This window comes from Protopterus annectens, chromosome 3.part0 (assembly GCF_019279795.1).
Source record: "Protopterus annectens isolate FY-2018-M chromosome 3.part0, PAN1.0, whole genome shotgun sequence".
Taxonomy (NCBI): Eukaryota; Metazoa; Chordata; order Ceratodontiformes; family Protopteridae; genus Protopterus; species Protopterus annectens.
In genome coordinates, this window is record NC_056731.1 from 1810117730 (window position 1) to 1810140598 (window position 22869).

General features: G+C 38.1%; 1 protein-coding gene across 2 annotated transcripts in view; it reads left to right on the plus strand.

The window, feature by feature from the left end:
• PTH1R (parathyroid hormone 1 receptor) overlaps positions 1-22869 on the plus strand; it is a 1409870-nt gene that overhangs the window by 1250307 nt on the left and 136694 nt on the right. For both annotated transcript variants that reach the window (XM_044065852.1, XM_044065853.1), the window contains exon 7: positions 22705-22858. In XM_044065852.1, the coding sequence (XP_043921787.1) occupies positions 22705-22858 (154 nt within the window). The remainder of the gene's footprint in view (positions 1-22704; positions 22859-22869) is intronic.

Consider the following 22869-nt stretch of genomic DNA (forward strand, 5'->3'; position numbering starts at 1 on the left):
TTTTTATATATTGTAATTTGAATGTGAAAGATGAGTGGGTCTACATTAGATCACCGAACGCTTAAAAAAGCGAACGGTGATTGATCGAACTTATGTAAGCGAAAGCTTACAATCTCAAACTGTCAGAGCAGCAATTTTTTTCCTAGGGAAAAAAATCGCTGTTCCAAAACACATACGCACAACACAAGCACACCAAACAAACAGCAATCCACACACATACACCTAAAATCTGACACCTGACCCTACACTAAACTATATACACACCATTAACTATCCATTTACCTTAACCCAAACCCTAACCCTAAGGTCTGTAACTATCGCACACTCACCTCACCTGCTCCCTAACCCTAACTCCCCTAACCTGCCCTAACACTCACATCCACACAATCGCACACTTACCTGAACCTGACCCATACCTTTCCACCACAGCACTGAAAATACCAAAGCAACAGAAACATACAACCGAATTCTTTCCCTAGGAAAAAATTTGGGTTTCTGTTGCTTCGATATTTTAAGCTTTCACTTACATAAGTTCGATCAATCACCGTTCGCTTTTTTAAGCATTTGGTGATCTAATATAGACCCAGATGAGTAAGGGTTAATGAGTAACACTCATTGTTTAACATTTTTGCAATTGAATGATTTCTTAATGAGCCCAATTGATGTGTATTTAAATTTGCTGCACTTTTTGGTGTAAAAAAATCATTCCTTTGAAAGGCTGTTGAGCCGAGGTACCGGGAAGCACCAGTAAAATATTTTATTTAACATTTTGGCATATTTTCATTTATTTCAGCCTGGAATTCAGTCTGGTTCTTGTTTATGTGACTGTTGATATTTTGGGTAGTGTTTCTAGTAGTTTACTTAGCTAAGTGTCAGCAATGCCAGTGTTTTTATGTTGGGAAGACCCAGCATAAATTTCGGGAACAAATATATGAACATATAGCTGAAATTAAAAGAAATGATAGAAACAATTATTTTTAAATATATAGAAAAATGTCCAGAGCATGTATTTGCTTTTTTGGGTATTGATACTGTCATTAAAAGTGTGAGGCGTGGGCCCTGGGAAGACTTGATTGAGGAAAGGGAAACTTTATGGCAACTTAAATTGAGAGCCAATGATTTTACTGGCCTGAATGAGTGTATTTCTGTTGCTAGTACTGTGAGACTTATGTCTTATCAAACTCGAGTTTTATTAGAATATTATTAAAAAAATGTATAGATAGGTTTTTATGTTTTATGCTTTAGGATGGTGTGTAACTTGATTAAGAATGTAATTACACACTACTTTATAATTAGTTAATTGAAAGCTCTTTTTATTGGTTGGATGTAATGATTGGAAATGGGGATTTTTAAATGTTGGTGGCTGTATATTTTTGACCAGATTCTGATGTAGTCAGTGTGTTTGGTGAAAGAGCTTATTCTGATTATTAAAGTATATTATTGTGTGGTCTTATCACTTTGTGCGATCTTTTTTTTTTTTTGGATTGATTTTGTTTCCCTGGTTTGTGTTCATGAACTGTCATGACTGGCTTATCTGCTATGTGAAGTACAGTTACTTTGATGGTATAGGTAAAAAAAAAACAGTACAGATGGAGAGGTGCAGGGATTGAACAGTTACATGTCCTAAGTACATTGCTGAATCCTCTGAGTACTATCCCATGTTACAACCAATGGATATTGTGCTATGTTGTTGCAGACATACAACTACAAGGTCAGCTGTCCCAGATATCCATACAGGATACACATCATGATGGTTCAATGTTTAAATCTGTGTCTTACTGCCCTAGGGATTAATCCTAACCTCTGACCTTTGTGTGCTTTTTTTTATATGTTGTCCCCATGCCTGCATGTATTTCCTGTTAATACTGCATTTTCTTCCCAAAAATGTCCTGGATAATTGGTTACTCTAAGTTATTTATGTATATACTGAATTTATCATTGCCCTCATAGTCCATGTCATAACCGAATAGGGTCAACAAAAATTTACCTGGTTAAGAAATGATAAAATAATAATAATAATAGTAATAATAATAATAGTAATGATAATCATGCCTACCTCATATCTAGCCTCAGCAGATTTGTGCAACTCAACATAACTCCACTATTTTGCAATTTTTCTTCTCACCTCTTTAGGACGGTGTGTAGCTTGATTAAAAATGTAATTGGGGTTCTGCTTGACAGGGGCACAGGAAAATAATTTTCTTGGGTGGCGAAAGTCAAGGTACCTTTTTGGCTAGGCTTGTATAGGCCCTAGGGCCAATGGCCTAGTACATATCTATGAACCTATGAATTACGTGCTACTTTGTAATTAGTTAATTGAAAGCTCTTTTTTATTGGTTGGATGTCACATGACTGGAAGAGGGATTTTTAAATGTTGGTAATTGTGTATTTTTGATCTGATTCTGATGAAGTCAGTCTTCCACATTCCTTCCAACACCCACAGGAGTTCCCCAAGGTTCCATTCTTGGCCCTCTGCTATTCAACATCTTTATTAATGATTTCCACAAAGCCATTCCCTTCACCAAAATTGTCCAATATGCAGATGACTCCACTCTCATCTGATATGCCTCCAACCAAACTGAACTCAAGACTCTAACTCAATCTGCCTTCTCAACCACTGAAAAATGGATGCACCAAAACCACCTCTCACTAAACGCCAACAAAACTAAAATCCTCCTATTTTCCCCCTCAAAATCCACCCACATTGACAAAAACTCATTCCAAATTACAAGCCTCAACAACTCTGTCATTGATATTGTTCTCTCCACCAAACTCTTGGGAGTCACCATTGACGAAAACCTAAAATTCAATACCCACATCCAGCTCAACATCAAGAAAACCCACATAAAGCTCAGCCTACTCTACAGGAATAATCATTTCCTCTCTCCGTCTACTAGACTGACCATAGCCACAACTTACTTTCTCCCATCCCTTCTTTATGGTGCTCCTCTACTTACTAATCTATCTTCCACCCTTACCTCCAGACTAGAAGTATGCTACGACAAAATCTCCAGATTTGCCACTAAGGCAAAAGCCTCCTCCCACCACTGCTCCTCCCTACTAATTATAAACTGGCTAGAACTCCCCAATCAACTAGACTTCCTCCAATTAGTCTCAGCCCACAAATTACTATATCAACCCACCAGCTGCCCTGCCTTATCTAATATCCTCCAACCTTACAGCCCACCAAGACCCCTTAGATCCACTCACCAAAACCTCATCTCCATCTATAAACCAAAGTGTCCTGCTGGTCAGCTTCTACTCTCCTTCACCCTAGCTAAAAAATGGAATGTCCTGCCCTCCACTCTGAGAGCTTGTGACAACCTAAACACCTTCAAAAGACGATTACACTCCTACCTGCTTCTTCACAGAAAATGTAACTGCACTCCTCACACCTTACCTCCCAACCTCTCCCCTTCCTTCTCTCCTGGCTAACCTCCTTTCCCTTCAAACCTCTCTCATGTTCTTACTATAAGTTATAACCAATCTCCTCCCAGCCGCTCACTCTTTTGTCTCTCTTCCTCTCCTTCATACCTACTTGTAATTTTCTTAACTACTTAGTATTAGATTCCTTCTCTAGCTACAACCCTTCCTGCTATAAAACGTTTTCACAACTATATACTGTATGCAATGTAAAAGAATCGTTCTTTTGTTATTTCAACTTGATTAGTAACTTAGGAATGTAAAAAATTCTATATGTTATGTACTTGTTATGCAAACCTTCACAGCTTAACAATGTAAACATTATTTGTAACTTGTTATCTGGAGCTTTTTTCCCCAGGCCTCCACTGAAAATGGACTCTCGAGTCCAGTGGACCTCCCCGATCACCAAACTGGAATAAATATAAATAAATATAATATGTCTCATCTCGCTTAGTGTTGTCCTTTAGAGAATACTTTTAACATCTTGAGAGTATGTATGCTTGTTCATTTCATTTCAATTCATTTTATTAAATGTAACTGCCATTATATTAGACAAAGAGTATTAAAATATCATGAATAAAATTTAAAAAACATGAAATACAGATGTTATCATAAAAACACTCACTAAGACTAACTGGACTTTAAAATTGTAAAGTGTTAAAATAGTCTAGATTAAAATAAATTTGTGAGAAGAGTAGGGTTTATGAGAACTCTTTGCACAACTTTTGGCCCAGAAGGTAGAGCAGTAAGTTGTATTGTTCAGAAGGTCAATGAAAACAAAACAGGAAGGAAAAAGGCAATGAAGATAGAGAAAATATGCTAAGCTGAAAGCAGATTTCCACAGAAGAGCAAGAAAATATAAGCGCAAATAAATGGAAGAAGATAATGGAAAGTAGAAGATGTGCGATCACTCCAGGATATGTGTGACGTTAACAGAAACTTCCGGTGGTGCATGAAACAGTCACAAGGCATCTCAAAATGAAAAGAGAGGAATTGTTGCTTAAGCTGGATTTGCAATCCCTTTGTTAGACATTCAGGACAGTGTGTCACCTCGGTGATTCAACTTTACATTCAATATTCTGTATACCGTTTTCAATAAGTTAAAATCTAATTCATCCAAATATGGATGATAAAACACAGAAAAGGGAGTGGTCTAGCAGAAGAAGAAGATGGTAAGAAGAAGTATCAGGTGTATGCAGAATAATCAAAAAGAAAGGATTAGACATCTCTAATAGAATGATGATGTGCTCTTAGACCAAAGGCTACTACACATCATGTAGAGTGCTTTCCTAATAATTCGGCTGGAGAAAGTGATTCAGTTTCAGCTACTAGTCTAAAATCATGAAATATTATGCTGTTACACATTGCTTATTATTTGAAAGCAAATTTGGAAAGCATAACATAGTTGATTGGACTGGAAAAGGGAAATGTATATTATAGTCCCCTCAAAAAAGTAATGCTAGAGAATACTCAAGTCATCAAACAATTTCACTTGCTTCATGTGCTAGCAAGGTAATGCTCAATGTCCTGCAAGGTAGATTTCAGAAAAGTACAGACCAAGAACTGACAGATGTACAAGCTGGTTTCAGATGAGTAACAGGAAGTCAAGATCAAAATGCTAACATTCACTGGATAATACAGATAGCAAGGGAGTTCCATAACACTTTTTTTGCATTGTCAGCTACTCTAAAGCCTTTGACTGTGTGGAATATGACAAACTGTTGGAGGTTTTTAGACAAATAAGGACATTGATGCACGTTTCTTGCTATCTAATGAAGATATATGTAGGTCAACTAACAGCAGTGGGTATTGAATAGTAGTGCACTGTTTCAATTTATATGTCGTACAAGTCATGTGAAATGCTGGGTTAAATGAATCATGTGCTAGAATCTAAATTCCTGGGAGACATATTAACAATCTCAAATATGCATATGATAGCGTTCTGTTGGTTGAAAGCAAGAAGGAGATGAACAACCTGTTGTTGAAGGTGAAACTTGAATGCACATAAGCCGATTCTGCTGCTCAACAATAAAAAGTCTATTATTTCATCTAGAGCTATCAAATCTTTGCAAACAGATAAAAAGGTGGAGAGAATAACATTTTATTTTCCAAGTTCAAAGATTTCTTGAGATGGTAACAACAATCTTGAAATAAATGTATTTAAATATGTGTTTATTTATTTATTTGTTTGTTTATGTGTTTATTTACTTGTAATTGTTACATGGAGTACAGTACTGATCCTGTATTTGTTACATAGAGTACAATACTGATCCTGCATTTGCTACACCGGGTACAATACTGATCCTGGTATTTTTTACATGGGGTACAGTACTGATCCTATAGTTGTTATGTGGGGTACAGTACTCATCCTGTATTTGTTACATGTGGTACAGTACTGATCCTGTATTACTTACATGGAGTACAGTACTGATCCTGTATTTGTTACACCAGGTACGGTACTGATCTTGTGTTTGTTACACAGGGTGCAGTACTGATCCTGTATTTGTTACATGGGGTGCAGTACTGATCCTGTATTTGTTACACCAGGTACAGCACTGATCCTGTATTTGGTACACTGGGTACAGTACTCATCCTATAGTTGTTATGTGGGGTACAGTACTGATCTTGTATTTGTTACATGTGGTACAGTACTGATCCTGTATTTGTTGCACAGAGTGGAGTACGGATCCTGGATTTGTTACATGAGGTAGAGTACTGATGCTGGATTTGTTACACGGGGTACAGTACTGATCCTGTATTTGTTACATGTGGTACAGTGCTCATCTGGTAGTTGTTATGTAGGGTACAGTACTGATCCTCTATTTGTTACATGGAATACAGTAATTATCCTGTATTTGTGACATGGGGTACAGTACTGATCCTGTATTTGTTACATGTGATACAGTAGTGATACTGTACTTGTTACATGGGGTATAGTACTGATCTAGTATTTGCTACATGGGGTACAACACTGATCCTGTATTTGTTACACTGGGTACAGTGCTCATCCTGTAGTTGTTACATGCGGTACAGTACTTATCCTGTATTTGTCACATGTGATACAGCACTGATCCTGTATTTGTTACATGAGGTACAGTACTAATCCTGTATTTGTTACATGGAGTACAGTACTGATCCTGTATTTGTTACATGGGGTAAAGTAATGATCCTGGATTTGTTACATGGGGTACAGTACTGATTCTGTATTTGCTACATGGATTACAGTACTGATCCTGTATTTATTACATGAGGTGCAGTACTGATCCTGTATTTGTTACACTGGGTGCAGTACTGATCCTGTATTTGTTACATGGAGTACAGTACTGATCCTGTATTTGTTACATGGGATACAGTACTTATCCTGTATTTGTTACATGGGGTACAGTACTGATCCTGTATTTGTTACATGGGGCTACAGTACTGATACTGTACTTGTTACATGGGATGCAGTACTGATCCTGTATTTGGTACACAGGGTACAGTTCTGATCCTGGATTTGTTACAAGGGGTACAGTACTGGCTCTGTATTTGTTACATGGGGTACAGTAGTGATCCTGTATTTGTTACACCAGGTACAGTACTGATCCTGTATTTGTTACACGGAGTACAGTACTGATTCTATATTTGTTACATGGGATACAATACGTATCCTGTATTTGTTACATGGGGTAGAGTACTGATCCTGTATTTGTTTGGGGTACAGTACTGATCCTGTATTTGTTACATGGAGTACAGTACTGATCCTGTATTTGTTACATGGGGTACAATACTTATTCTGTATTTGTTACATTGGGTACAGTACTGATCCTGTATTTGTTTGGGGTACAGTACTGATCCTGTATTTGTTACATGGAGTACAGTACTGATCCTGTATTTGTTACATGGGATACAATACTTATCCTGTATTTGTTACATGGGGTACAGTACTGATCCTGTATTTGTTACATGGGATACAGTAGTGATATGTACTTGTTACATGGGGTATAGTACTGATCCAGTATTTGTTACATGGGGTACAGCACTGATCCTTTATTTTTTATACTGGTTACAATGTTCATGCTGTAGTTGTTACGTGGGGTACAGTACTCATCCCAGATTTGTTACATGTGGTACAGCACAGATCCTGGATTTGTTACATGAGGTAGAGTAGTGATGCTGGATTTGTTACACAGGGTACAGTACTGATCTTGTATTTGTTACATGGTGTACAGTACTGATCCTGGATTTGTTACACGGGGTACAGTACTGATTCTGCATTTGCTACAGGAATTACAGTACTGATCCTGTATTTGTTACATGGGGTGAAGTACTGATCCTGTATTTGTTACAAGGGGTGCAATACTGATCCTGTATTTGTTACATGGGGTACAGTAGTGATCCTGTATTTGTTACACCAGGTACAGTACTGATCCTGTATTTGTTACACGGAGTACAGTACTGATCCTATATTTGTTTGGGGTACAGTACTGATCCTGTAATTATTACATGGAGTACAGTACTGATCCTGTATTTGTTACATGGGATACAGTACTTATCCTGTATTTGTTATATGGGGTACAGTACTGATCCTGTATTTGTTACATGGGCTACAGTACTGATACTGTACTTGTTACATGGGGTGCAGTACTGATCCTGTATTTGTTACATGGGGTATAGTACATATCCTGTATTTTTTACATGGTGTACAGCACTTATCCTGCATTTGTTACACTGGGTACAGTGCTCATACTGTATTTGTTATATGTGGTACAGTACTGATCCTGTATCTATTACATGGGGTACAGCACTGAGCCTTTACTTGTTACATGGAGTAGACTACTTATCCGGTATTTTGTTACATGGGGTACAGTGCTGATTCTGTGGTTGTTATGTAGGGTACAGTACTGATCCTGTATTTGTTACATGGGATACAGTACTGATCCTGTATTTGTTACATGTGGTACAGTGCTGATCTGGTAGTTGTTATGTAGGGCACAGTACTGATCCTCTATTTGTTACATGGAATACAGTAATTATCCAGTATTTGTTACATGGGATACAGTAGTCATACTGTACTTGTTACATGGGGCATAGTACTGATCCAGTATTTGTTACATGAGGTACAGCACTGATCCTGTATTTGATACACTGGGTAGAGTGCTCATCCTGTAGTTGTTACATGGGGTACAGCACTCATCCTGCATTTGTTACATGTGGTACAGTACTGATCCTGTATTTGTTACATGAGGTACAGTACGAGTCCTGTATTTGTTACATGGAGTACAGTACTGATCCTGTATTTGTTACACGGGGTACAGTACTGATCCTGTATTTGTTACATAGAGTACAATATGTATCCTGTATTTGTTACAACTGGTACAGTACTGATCCTGCATTTGTTACACAGGCTGCAGTACTGATCCTGTATTTGCTACACAGGGTACAGTACTGATCCTGTATTTGTTACATGGGATGCAGTACTGATCCTATATTTGTTACACGTGGTACAGTACTGATCTTGTATATGTTACACGGGGTGCAGCACCGATCCTGTACTTGTTACATGGGGTAGACTACTGATCTGGTATTTTGTTACATGTGGTACAGTGGTGGTCTGGTGGTTATGTAGAGTACAGTACTGATCCTGTATTTGTTATATGGGATACAGTACTGATCCTGTATTTGCTATACGGGATTAAATACTGATTCAGTATTTGTTACATGGGGTACAGTACTGATCCTGTATTTGTTACACAGGGTGCAGTACTCATCCTGTATTTGTTACATGGGGTACAGTACTGATCCTGTATTTGTTACACAGGGTGCAGTACTCATCCTGTATTTGTTACATGGGATACAGTAGTGATACTGTACTTGTCACATGGGGTATAGTACTGATCCAGTGTTTGTTACATAGGGTGCAGTACTGATACTGTTTTTGTTACATGAGATGCAGTACTGAGCCTGTATTTCTTATGTGGGATACAGTGCTGATGCTGCATTTGTTTGAGAGGTTAGAGTACTAATCCTTTATGTATTTAACAGGGTACAGTACTGATCCTGTATTTGTTACAGGGGTGCAGTTCCGATCCTGTATTTGTTACACTGGGTACAGTACTGATCCTGTATTCGTTACATGGAGTGCAGTACTGATCCTGTATTTGTTACATGGGGTACAGTGCAAATACTGTATTTGTTACAGCAGGTACAGTACTGATCCTGTTTTTGTTACACAGGGTACAGTACTAATGCAATCCTGTGTTTGTTACATGGGGTACTTTGCTGATCCTGTAGTTGTCACTTGGGATACAGTACTGATCATCTTAGACCTTTTTCTGTCTCAGCCTGTGAGTAAAAACTCCAGAAGCACACAATCATAAAGAAATATGAGATTCACAGCATAGCAGTAAATAACAACATCAACTATTTGAAAAACAATATCAAAACGTACAAAATATTGAAAGATAGTCCCTAGGACTGAAAGAAATTCTTGCCATTTGCATAAATTTTCCACTGCAAGAAGGTCAATTGATATGATATGAGAAAAATTTTATTCAGAGACAGCTTTGCTTGCAATGAGGAAGACCTCGTTACTGACTTAAAAGCATGTCTCTGAATCAATTTTTCTACCACTATCATTGTCAGACCTGTGACAGCAGCAGCAGTGTTTACACTGTCGGCCCATCAATCACATTGGTATAAACAATTCCCTTCTTCTGTTCACATGCTTTCAGGCATTCATGCACATAAACACACACACACACACACACACACACACACACACACGTAACCTACTGGTGGACAAAGGTTGAATTCTCAAGCTTCAGCTGGCTGACGTTCAACTCATTGATGATCAGAGTTCCGCGATAGGAAGTCACTGACATTGAGTTGTGCCAGAGTGATTCCCTTTTTGGGGATATTTCCTCCTTCTTCAAGTTGGTGCAACTGTGGACTATGTCTATATAAGTTCAGAGGATACATGGGAGCTTGTCTCCCTGCAAAAACACTTAAGAAATTGTTTTTCCACAAGATATTTTCAGTGAATGCAGTTCAGGAATTCTGATCATCAGGGCATTTGCTTTTATCTACTAGTAGTGGACGCCACACACACACACACACACACACACACACACACACACACACACACACACACACACACACACACACACAAACACACACACACACACACACACACACACACACACACACACACACACACACACACACACACACACACACACACACACACACACACAAGCAACAACAACAACATCTTTAATGGCACTGACCTGAAATAATTCTCACAAGTGTAGAAGTGCTATAGAAAAATGTTGATGTCTGTAGTGCATTGAGAGATTTAAAGTTTTATATATAGAGATGAGATGGCATAAGTCATCAGAAGACAAACCCCTAACAGTCTTTTGTTCAAGAGAATAAAGTAATTGCATATCTATTAAGAAAGATCAAAATCATTATATCTTATGGCTTTTGCATAAATTATGAAAGGCAGTATCTGGCATTTTTAACAAGAAAAGATTGGCTTGCATTATACTTCAAGCTAAACAGAAGCAAGTTTTAAGTTCTGACTGCAATTGTCTGACACTTTTATCATGTACTTTTATGAAACTCTCATGTGACTCTAAAGAGAAATGTCATTGTGATTGTTACTTTATACCTGTCCCACAGTGACACTTTCATTACATGTTTTGCAGGAGGTTCTACTTATATATTAAATCAATGCTTTTACAAGGGAATAAAACAATGAACACTAAATTCACATCCTTAAATTTTAAATTTCAACATTAGTATTGTAGTAAGATTTATTAATAAGCATTTAGTAGCATTAAATCAATATGAAAACAAGGAAGAAATTGTATTGATATCATAATACATACCTAATAATAACAGGAGTTTATTGATACTAACTCACATATCAGAAGATGGGTTAAGAAGCAGAGTTAAACAAAGATGTTTCACAACAGACCTGTGCAATTAATTGCCTCTCTAAAACAGATATGTTCTGGCAGATGACAGCACACATAGTGATTTATATTTTTCTTTAACTGGGTTATTTATTTATTGATATGTTTCTTTATTTCAATTTTATAACTTTTTACACCACAACCCAGGCACCATGATGCAAAACACAAGCAGAAACTCCTGCATGTTCTAAAGAATCCACAGAAATGTACATAGTACAGTAACAAAGTAGAGTTAATATATTTGTATATTATTTACAATTATAAATGCAATTGATATTGTTATTTATAGTGTGTTAGAATAAGGCAGGCATTCAATCAGTGAGTATTGGTTAAAAGCATATGTTTACAAAAAAGATGTAAGTATAAGATTAGCTGCAAGGAATAAAAGTTGTCACAGAAGCAGGAGCATTCATTGCCTTTCAACGGTTGCTCTTTTAGTTTGTCTCCAAATAATTAAAATGTCTCTTGCCTCATTTCTGCAGGAAGTCCATTCCAACCTGTTGGGGACTTCCTTTAGAGATATTGTAGCTCTTTCTCATGTTGGGGTTTATAACGTTGCTCAGGTTTGGACTGTTGTGAGACTTTAAGGTTATTGAAGATTGGGACAGCATAAAAGAGGGATGGCTATATCAGAATGATAGGATTTTACTCTGTATAACATACCTAGTTTCTTTATTCTGTTTGTTTTTTGGCTTTTTTTTAGTTTTTTTTTTAACCATGGTGGAAGAATTTAAAATGGTGATATGTGATTCCCCTGGTAATTTTTTTGTGGTTTACTTGTTCTTCCGTGGTGTTGTTGGCAGAGATAATACTGAATATTGTTGTTTTGATGAGATTTGTTTTGGAGTAAGGAGTACTAATTTAGCTGCTGAAATTACTGTAGAAATTGTACCTGTAGAAATTCCATACATGTGCATCAAAAATTTACAGTTACTGGAGAATAAAAGGAGTAACCAGTAACAGAAATTGCACACTAGTGCTAAGTCATACATACAGACGTGCAAATATTTCAAGCACTGGCATTAATGCCCTTCTAGCTTGCTAATATACCAAAACATTTGTTCACATAATAAGTGCCCAGGCTGTTCTTAAAAAATATTTGAACTAGTACTTACTTTAATGTAATTTGGTAGTCTGTTCCATGCATCAGCAGCTCTCTCAGAGAAGCAGTTATTACATTTCTCATTCCGACAGAATCTTCTCCATAGGCTGTCTGATGATTCTCTAGTAGATTTAGTTTTTGATAATCCCAAACATTCCCACAGGTAGTTGTCTCTAAATGTCCTATATACCTGAATAAGATCTCTTCTTAGACATCTATGAGATACTGTACAAGTTCAGATATTTCTGTCTTTCATAATAACTTAAATGTTCATATCCATGGGTCCCCTTGGTATATTTCCACTGTACTGCTTCCAGTTTACTCATAAGTGTTTTCTTATAAGGTGTCCACATTGTTATTACATACTCAAATCTGGGAATAATGTAACTAACAAACAATGGCTTCATCATTTATGGTTTCCTAGACTTTATAAATATTTCTATACAACATATAGCGCTATAACTATCATTAACAAATTGGTTGATATGATTAGAAAAATTCATAGTGTGATCTATCCATATACCCAGGTCCTTAAATGAGTCTACCATTTCAAGAACTGTGTGCTGTATTAAATATTCACTTTTCTATTTATGTCTCTCAAATCTCATCTGTTTAGTTTTTGATGAATTTATCAGCATATTATTCTCCTGTACCCAAACGGTCAATTTGGTCAAGTTGTTTTGCAGACATGCCTTATCTGCAACACATGTAATCAGTTTACCCAATTTCAGGTCATCTGCACATAGACTGTATAACACCTCAGATGAAAAAGTTTGGTCTGAAAAATACAGTCTAAACAAGTAAGGGCCTAGGAGAGAGCACTGTGGGAGTCTCTGACTGTAATTTCGTTTGTCCAGTTGCTGTATGATACTTGTCGTGTTCTATTTGTTAGCCATGCAGCTATCCATCTTATCAAGAGTACATCAATACCTAGTTCTACTAATATATTGATCAGTGTCTTGTGTATGACCCTGTCAAAAGCTAAAGTTAAATTTGTATAAATTACATCACAGCACATTTTTTCATTCATAGCTGTTATTATATTGTTATAGAACATCATGTCACAGATGGTAATAGAACTATTTTCAACATATGTATGCTTATTATTATTATTTATGCTTATGCAAACCAAACACATAAACACACAAAAACATAATTGGAGGCTCTAAATAAAAATCTGCCTAAGCAGCAGAGACCTCCAAAGCAGACACCCAAGCAACCGCTACCCCAAAACAAAACACGTGCAACACATAGCTCAAAAAGCCAGTGTGCTGAACAATCACAGCCCTTAAGGCTAAACAACACACCTGATACACTTGTAATAGGTGACTCTATCATCAGGCACACTGACGTCCCGCTCACCAGGCTGAACAAGGAGAAGGTCATGATGAGCTGCCTGTCAGGCGCTAGGATCCGCCACATAACACAAGCACTCAGGTCACTCCAAGGCAAGTACAAATATGACTCAGTCATTGTCCATGCTGGTGTGAATGACCTGAGACGTACCTCCCTGGACTACATGAAAAGAGACATAGAGGAGCTCTCTGAGCATGTAGCCCAGGCCGGTATGACCCTGACCTTGAGTAGCATCTTACCCTCACCAAGAATGATGCCACAATATGAAGAAAAGATGATCAATTTCAACAATTGGCTTAAGTATTGGTGTCATTCAAAGGGGATCCAATGCCTGTCAGCCTGGGATGACATGCTCGACGAGCCACGATGCTTCGCTAGGGACGGCTTGCACCTGTCACCCCTGGGCTTTCAGATATTGGCAAAGGCTCTTGCTACCCCCATAGGGCCTTTTTTAGGCAAGGCTCAAAAGATAAACCCACCTCCATAGGTATCACAAGGGATAAGAAACTAAGAGTAATGCTACTCAATGCCAGAAGTCTAAACATCAAGATGCACGTACTCAAAACTCTCCTTAGCATGGAGAACATTGATATCTGTGCAGTAACAGAAACCTGGTTCAAGGCTCCCGAGAGCACCCCAGCACTACCAGGTTATACCTCATACCATGCTTTTCGGCCCCAAAACTTGGACCGAACCACAAAAGGAGGGGGAGTATCGATATCCAAAGATACCCACACCTCCAGGTTGGTGGCAAAGCACGAAGCATCAGAGACTATCCATGTGCAACTAATAGTGGGTAAAACTGCCTTCCAGTTTATAGCCTGCTACAGACCACCCTCCCAAACCCAGGAACCCCACTCGGCCTTCCTGAGAACACTGGAAAATATGAAGGTCTCTCCAAACACCATTATATTGGGCGACTTCAACTACCCAAACATAGACTGGGAGCATTACTCTAGCTCCAACACCCTAGCCCAAAGGTTCCTAGAATTTATAAACTCAAATGCTACGGAACAACTTGTTACCACTCCCACAAGAGGGGAAAATATACTGGACCTGATCTTCACCAACATGGGGACTCTATGCTCAAGACCAGAAGTGTATCCCTCACTGGTAAGATCAGACCATGAACTAATCTCACTGGATATTCACATCCCGACTCCACCCCCTGCCCTGAAAACCACAGTGAAAAACTTCTCTAAAGCAAATTTCACACTCTTCAAAACCGAGGTGGAATCCTTCAAAGCCCCCGGGCCTGTGGAAAATACGGCCCAGACTGCAGAATCCTTTATAAACGCTTTCTATGAACACCTTCAGGAATGCATGGATCATGCAATCCCAAATAAAACCAAGACCCAATCCTCCAAAGGCAGACGTCCTGTCTGGTGGACCCCAGCCATAAATAAACTATACAATAGAAGGAGGAAGCTACTATATGATAGAGCAAAATCCCAAAAAGGGAAGGCATCTCTGATCAGTATTAGCAAAAAACTACGGGCAGTCATAAAATCGTCTAAGGCCAGCTTCGAGAGAAGAAATGCACAGGGCACTAAGGATAATCACAAGGCTTTCTTTAGTTATGTTAGGAACCTGGGTGGGAATTCCCAGATATGCTCAGAATTAGTCCAAAATGACAAAAAGTACACCGAACCCACAGACATTGCCAACATCCTAGCTGACAGGTTCAGAGCAAACTCCCCCCCCCCCCACCAAAAGGGCAAATATCTATCCTAGCAGAGTGCTGCCCCCTGACATCTCAGATGCTCAGGTAAGAGCTGCCCTCTCCAAAGCAAAAAACACAGCATCAATGGGACCAGAGGGTGTCCCGGCTGCGCCCTACATGAACTCCAAGAAGAGCTAAACCCAAACATAAAACTACTGTTCAGTCTCAGCCTTACTACAGGATATGTACCCAAAGAGTGGCATACAGCAACAGTGGTCCCTCTCCACAAAGGTGGTGCCTCAACGGATCCTGGAAACTATCACCCCATAAGCCTGACTAGCTTGGTCTGCAAAGCTATGGAAAGGATCATCATGGACCTCATAAATAAAGATATTGGGGACCTACAGACACTGGATCCTACCCAGTTTGGCTTTGTTAAGGGCAGATCCTGCCTCTTAAACCTGGTTGATTTCTTTGAAACAGTCACCAAGGCCATTGATGAGGGGAAGGTGGTCCACACAGCCTACCTGGACCTCGCAAAAGCCTTCGATACAATACCCCACTCGGGCATTATAGATAAGCTCACCATATTAAATATAAACCCCTATGTCACTAGATGGGTTGCAAACTGGCTCAAGGACAGAACCCACATGGTTAGAATTGCTGGAGCCATGTCAGACTCCAAACCAGTTACAAGTGGCGTCCCACAAGGCTCAGTCCTGGGACCTCTCTTGTCTGGTGTATATTTCTCAGAGGTACAGGCCAACACGGAAGGACTGTGGCTGACCAAGTTCGCAGATGACTGCAAACTGGGTGCCATAATCGACTCTCCAGCCGACACAAGCATCCTCCAAAAGGGCCTCATAGAAACAGACAACTGGTGCCAGAGCCATGGCCTCAAGCTAAATGCCAAAAGTGTATAGTCATCCCCTTTGGCAAAAACAAAGTGCCCACAAATTACCACATAGGTGGTAATCCATTAAGTACAGAAGAAGTAAATAGGGACCTGGGGACCCAAGTTGATAGCAATCTCTCATTTGACAACCACGTGGCCAAAGTGGTTAGAAAAACATTTTATATAGCCCACCTAATCATGAAGGGATTCACATCTAGATCATGGGAGGTCATCGTGCCTCTTTACTCATCCCTCATCAGACCCATAGTTGAGTACAATGCCCCTTTTGGGATGTACCTTACCAGACACCTACAACTGGAAAGACCCCAAAAGTACCTCACCAAGAGGATCAAAGGGCTCAAACAGATGCCATATGCTGCCCGGTTAAAGAAACTCCAGCTCTACTCAGTGGCATACCGCCTGCTCAGAGGCGATCTGTGCCTGACATATAAAGCCATGTCCAACCCGTAATTAATGGACATGCTGCACCTCAGAAAATCCAAATCCCATCGAGCTACACACTCAAGAGACTTGAACCTCAGCACTGAAATAAATAGGACATGCTGGAGGGACAGATTCATAACCCAGAGGCTCCCTTCACTCTGGAATAAAATCCCAGTCCAGGTTAGGCAGAGTCCCTCACTGACTCTCTTCAAGAGGAATCTTGATGAGTGGATGGGAGATCGTAGGTTTACCCCGGGTATCACTTCTGTGTCACTGTTAGACAGAGGCACAGTATACTAACCTCGAAAAAGGGCATAGCAAAATTAATTTAAAATGGGTGGTGAAAGCCAAACACACTCTGGCTAGGCTTATAAATGCCCTAGGGCAGATAGCCTAGTATGAACCTATGAACCTTATATATTGTTTAAAATCCCAGTCTATTCAGTTCTGACAATAACTTATCCATTATTACCTTATTTTTCCACAACATGAAAGCAGACTTAAGGGTCTGTATGACTCTGGGTTTGTCCTAATCCCTTTTCCCTTAAAGACAGGTTTAATAAGTGCATGTCTCCAATCTTGAGGACTCTCCCCATATTTATATGACCTAATGAATAATGGATATAATGCTACTGTAAGTTTTTGCTGAAGTGCTCTGAGGTCATTATTACTAATTCCGTCTCCTCCCTGTCCTTTGATTGGATCCAGTTTGTGCAGTTCTTTTTCGATATAATCTAATTTGATTCCAGTATCTGAAGTTACCTGGATGTCAGTAGGACAACTTGTCATCGACTTTGTGAAGCTAAATTGTTTTTCTTAAGATTGTGTAAATATATCTATAATATGTTGTGTCTGAGAATAAATTTTAGAATTTGCACACAGTTTATCAGTTTGTATGTCTTTACTCCTTCCACATCTTAATATCTATAAAAAGTTTTCCTCTTATGCTCAATATCTTTTTATACGTTTTCTTCAAATTTTTCTTGATCTTATCTCACACTATGCTTAATTTGTTTTTCCAGCTTGTTTCATTTTTCAAAGTTGTAGTTCAATCTCTCTTCCATTTTTTATATTTTTTGACTATCACCTTAATCAGGTATCTTGTTCTAATGGAACTATATACCTCTGATGTTGTATACCTAGATCCTGATGTTAATTTTTTTTTTTTGCATTCAGTTTCTCTTTTAAAACTTTCTACATTCCATCTGCAGTTTCTCTACTGAGCACATCACTCCAGTTAGTTTTAGATAGTGACTGTTTTGCTTTCATTGTTCTTTAACCGTGTTTCAGAAATAAACATCAATCTTATCGGAATGTAACAAATTTTCCAATAAGAAAATTTTATTATTAATCTTCCTAGCATTAACAAGCATCAGAGATGCATCAAATATTGCTATCTGTGACCTGTTAAATTTTCATCCTAGTAAAAATCCTGCTTAGTGTTTGTCAAATATTGCAAAATATGTGCTGCAAAAATTATCTTCCCTGATCTTGACAAATGCAAGCCATCTTGTCTAAACATGTGTGCCTGAAACAAGGCTTGGATGCTCTACATACTTCCAATTTTTAAAACAGGACATTTTTTCCATGTAGGTATTTACTCCAAAAATCTTTTCATTCATGTTGACCTGACTATCCTTTCTATATATGATTTGTGAAAAATACATACTAACATCAATACAAGCTATACAAGCTATACTATCTAAGAGGGCTGTAAGTTCCCTCCTAACAGTCAGAGAATCCTTGTGGATGAGATTGTTTATTGTGACATGAATAAAAACAGGTCTGTACTTTCTTACATTATGGCATCCCAAAGCTTGTCTCAGATATTCTAATTTTGTTTCTGGCAAGCATAATTCTATTCAATGTTCATTATCTTCTCTGCAAATATAAGTATCAGTTCCTCTAATAATTGAATCTCCAATTACAAGAATATCTGTTCTGACCAAATCTGAAGAATCTTCAACTTCTAATACAGTAATATCTGCTCTATCAATTGTCACAAAGGAATGATCTCCATCACCATTAGTCTTATTAGCTGATACTTTAAACCAGTTTGTCTTATCATGACCTATGGATCATACTGGACAATAAACTGAAGTCTGAGGGGCAGGCAAATAAAATGCTAAAAAATGCATATCCATTTATTAAGATCCATATAGAACTATATGTTCTAGGGATGAGGTTGTCATAATTCCAGTTTATAAAACAGTTATTAGACCATTTATGGAATATGGATCAGGGTTTTGTGTTAACTCTAGAACAGACATTTCTAGACTTGAGAGGGTTGAGAGGTTATTTAATAGGAAGATAAGATTATCAGATATCTATTATGAGGCTAGATTGATGAGATTAAAACTGTTAACCATCTCGTCTACATTGTTAGAGGTGACCTTGTTTGGATTTTTAAAAGTTCTAACAAAATAGAATTATTTAGCACTTTGGGAATCAGTTTTATTAATCATGTGATGTGGTCACGAAATAATCAGTGTCTGGTGGATAGGAAGATTATGTAAACCACCATTGGACATAGTTATTTCCAATTTAGACCAAAAAGGAGATGGAATTCATTGCTTTTAAAATTTTGAGTCATAATCATAATCAGTTTAGAACTCTTTACATTTATAATAGATGAATGATACATGGATAAAACATATCGGACACTGTGTCAATGGAATGAGACCTTTAATGACCTTGGTTAAGGTTTATGGCCGATTTTTGAACATTGAGCAATGTATAGAGCAAATAATCTGTTTTCTATAGCAATTCATTTACATATCAGGTACAGAGTTGTCCTTCAATAGCATTTAACAGCCATCAGGAAATGTAATTTACACCTTCTCATTTCAGTTTATAAACAGCAGTGCAGATTAGATTTTTGCTGTGTTATTTATAGTCATTAGCTTCGATTACTCAAAGTGTGTATGAGAAACAGATGGACAATGTTGTACCTTTAGGTAACCTTTAAACATTATAAACTACATTAAGATGAACATTTTGTTTTGTTTTTCTATAGTCTGAGAATGTATGTATCCAGCCACTCAAAAGATGATTAAGTGGTGGAAGTGTATAATTAATTAATTGTATTACCTTGGAACTTGGGAAGGTCCTTATGTGATTTAAAGAGTATGTGCACCTTATATTGTGTTTCATACCTCGGTTTTTGAGTTTGTAACTCATTGCCTTAGCCAGCATTTGATAATCCAGCAGTAAACTTCTTAGTGATATATTTATTTTATTGTTCATGACTAATGCTTAAAATATTGTTCTTAGCGAAAGCTTGGGAACCATACATTTTACTTAAAATTCAGGTCATACAGGTAGATATCCTCACACATTACATGATACATAAATCATTTTTAATCTCAAAAATTCAACACAGCATAAAGACATCAGAAGCCCACACCAAAGTATCTATTCAAAATTTGTAAGTTAAAAATCAAAATCATTTAAAATGTTTTTTTTTTTGGTCTATAGACTTGCATTGCGCTTGTTCCTGCTGTATTTTCCCTTCAGATCTTAAAATCTGGTATGTCATAGTACATTTTTAGTAAATAAAAGATGACATGTAAATAAAACAAAAAAATAATAATACACCTTCTTGCCTACTGGTACTGGTGCTAGAAGGAAGCACCATATTAAAGATGTGCTAACCTAAGCGTAAGCTGTTGTTATCAGAAACATCTGTTAAACTTAAACATGGCTGCATGCTCTTGTGTAGGCTAACTAAATGAAATAGTGTTTTTGTTTGCTTGTTTATGCAGTTAAGAACTGCAGATATATTCCCCACTTTATAGTCCAGTGTGTATATATGCTAACTGAACAGGGCTGGGTATAACTTAGTTTGATGTTGACAGGAAGGGCTGTATGCAACCACCATTCATCACAGCTGTATACAATCTCTACCCATCACTGCTGTTTAAAACCACTATCTATCAATGCTGTATATGACCACCATCCATCTCTGCTCTATACATCCTCCATCCTTCACTGCTGTATACAACCACCATCCATCTCCACTTGCACAACCACCATCCATCTCTGCTGTATACATCCTCCATCCATCACTCTTGTATACAACCACCATCCATCACTGCTGTATATAACCACCATCTATCTCTTATGTATACAGCCTCCATCCATCACTGTTGTATACAACCACCATCCATCACTGCTGTATATGACCACCATCCATCACTGCTGTATATGACCACCATCCATCTCTGCTGTATACAGCCTCCATCCATCTCTTCTGTATACAACCACCATCCATCTCCACTTATACAACCACCATCCATCTCTGCTGTATACATCCTCCATCCATCACTGTTGTATACAACCACCATCCATCACTGCTGTATATGACCACCATCCATCTCTGCTGTATACAGCCTCCATCCATCTCTTCTGTATACAACCACCATCCATCTCCACTTATACAACCACCATCCATCTCTGCTGTATACATCCTCCATCCATCACTGTTGCATACAACCACCATCCATCACTGCTGTATATGACCACCATCCATCTCTGCTGTATATGACCACCATCCATCACTGTTGTATACAACCTCCACCCATCACTGTTGTATACAACCACCATCCATTACTGCTGTATACAACCTCCACCCATCACTACCACCATCCATCACTGCTGTATACAACCTCCACCCATCACTGGTTGCATACAACCACCATATATCTTTGCTTTATACAACCACCATCAATATCTGCTGTATATAACTACCATCCATCACTGCTGTATACAATCTCCATTCATCACTGCTGTATACAACCACCGTATGTTACTGCTGTATACAACCACCACTTATTACTGCTGTGTACAACCTCCATTCATCACTGTTGTATACAACCTCCATCCATCTCTGCTGTATACAACCACCATCTGTTACTGCTGTATACAGCTACCATCCATCACTGCTGTATACAACCTCCATTCATCACTGCTGTATACAACCACCATCTGTTACTGCTGTATACAACCACCATCTATTACTGCTGTGTACAACCTCCATTCATCTCTATTGTATAGAACCTTCATCCATCTCTGCTGTATGGAACCACCACCAATCTTTGTTGTATACAACCTCCACCCATCACTGCTGTATATAGCCACCATCCATCACTGCTGTATACAACCTCCACCCATCACTGCTGTATACAACCTCCACCCATCACTGCTGTATTATTCATTTTAATGTCATATCTCTGTTGGAAATTTTGAAGAAATTATTTTGCATTTTGTGTGGGCTGTGTTAAATGAAGAATACAAAAAATGTGAGTGTGTATGTGTGTGTGTGTGTGTGTGTGTGTGTGTGGGAGGGGGAGGGGTAAGGTTCCCAGTGGTGATTTTCAGAGCTTAGTATTTTATTTATTTATTTATTTATTTGTGTATTTATTTATTTATTTATTTATTGTTGCTAACTTGCTGAGTGACATGCCTTGTGATTATCCTCTGTTGTTTGCAAGTAGAAGTTCCAGTTGTAGGTTTGTGCTGCTGTATGACTTGATTAGAAGCACATATTAAGCAATTAAAGTTTACGAAGTTTTGGTCCATTGTAATCAGCAACACATAACAGGGAATATAAATGCATGATAAACATGGATTGTAAACTGACTGAAAACACGTTGCTTTATACCTGGTGGTCTGCAACACTGATACATTTCTAAACTACAATTGACAAAGTGTTTTTTTTTTTTTTTTAAAGAAAACAAGAACTGATAAATAAACATTCAGTATTTAAATGATTACATCTTAAAGCATAAGCATCTTGATAATCATGTTGTCCTTTTTGCTTTCTTTAGGTTAATCTTGTTGTCCTTTTTCCTTTCTTTAGGTTGGTTGCAAAGTTGTGGTAACGCTCTTCCTCTACTTTTTGGCAACAAACTACTTTTGGGTCCTGGTGGAAGGACTTTACCTTCACATTCTCATCTTTATGGCCTTTTTTCCAGACAAGAAATACCTATGGGGATTCACTTTGTTTGGCTGGGGTAAGTCTGAA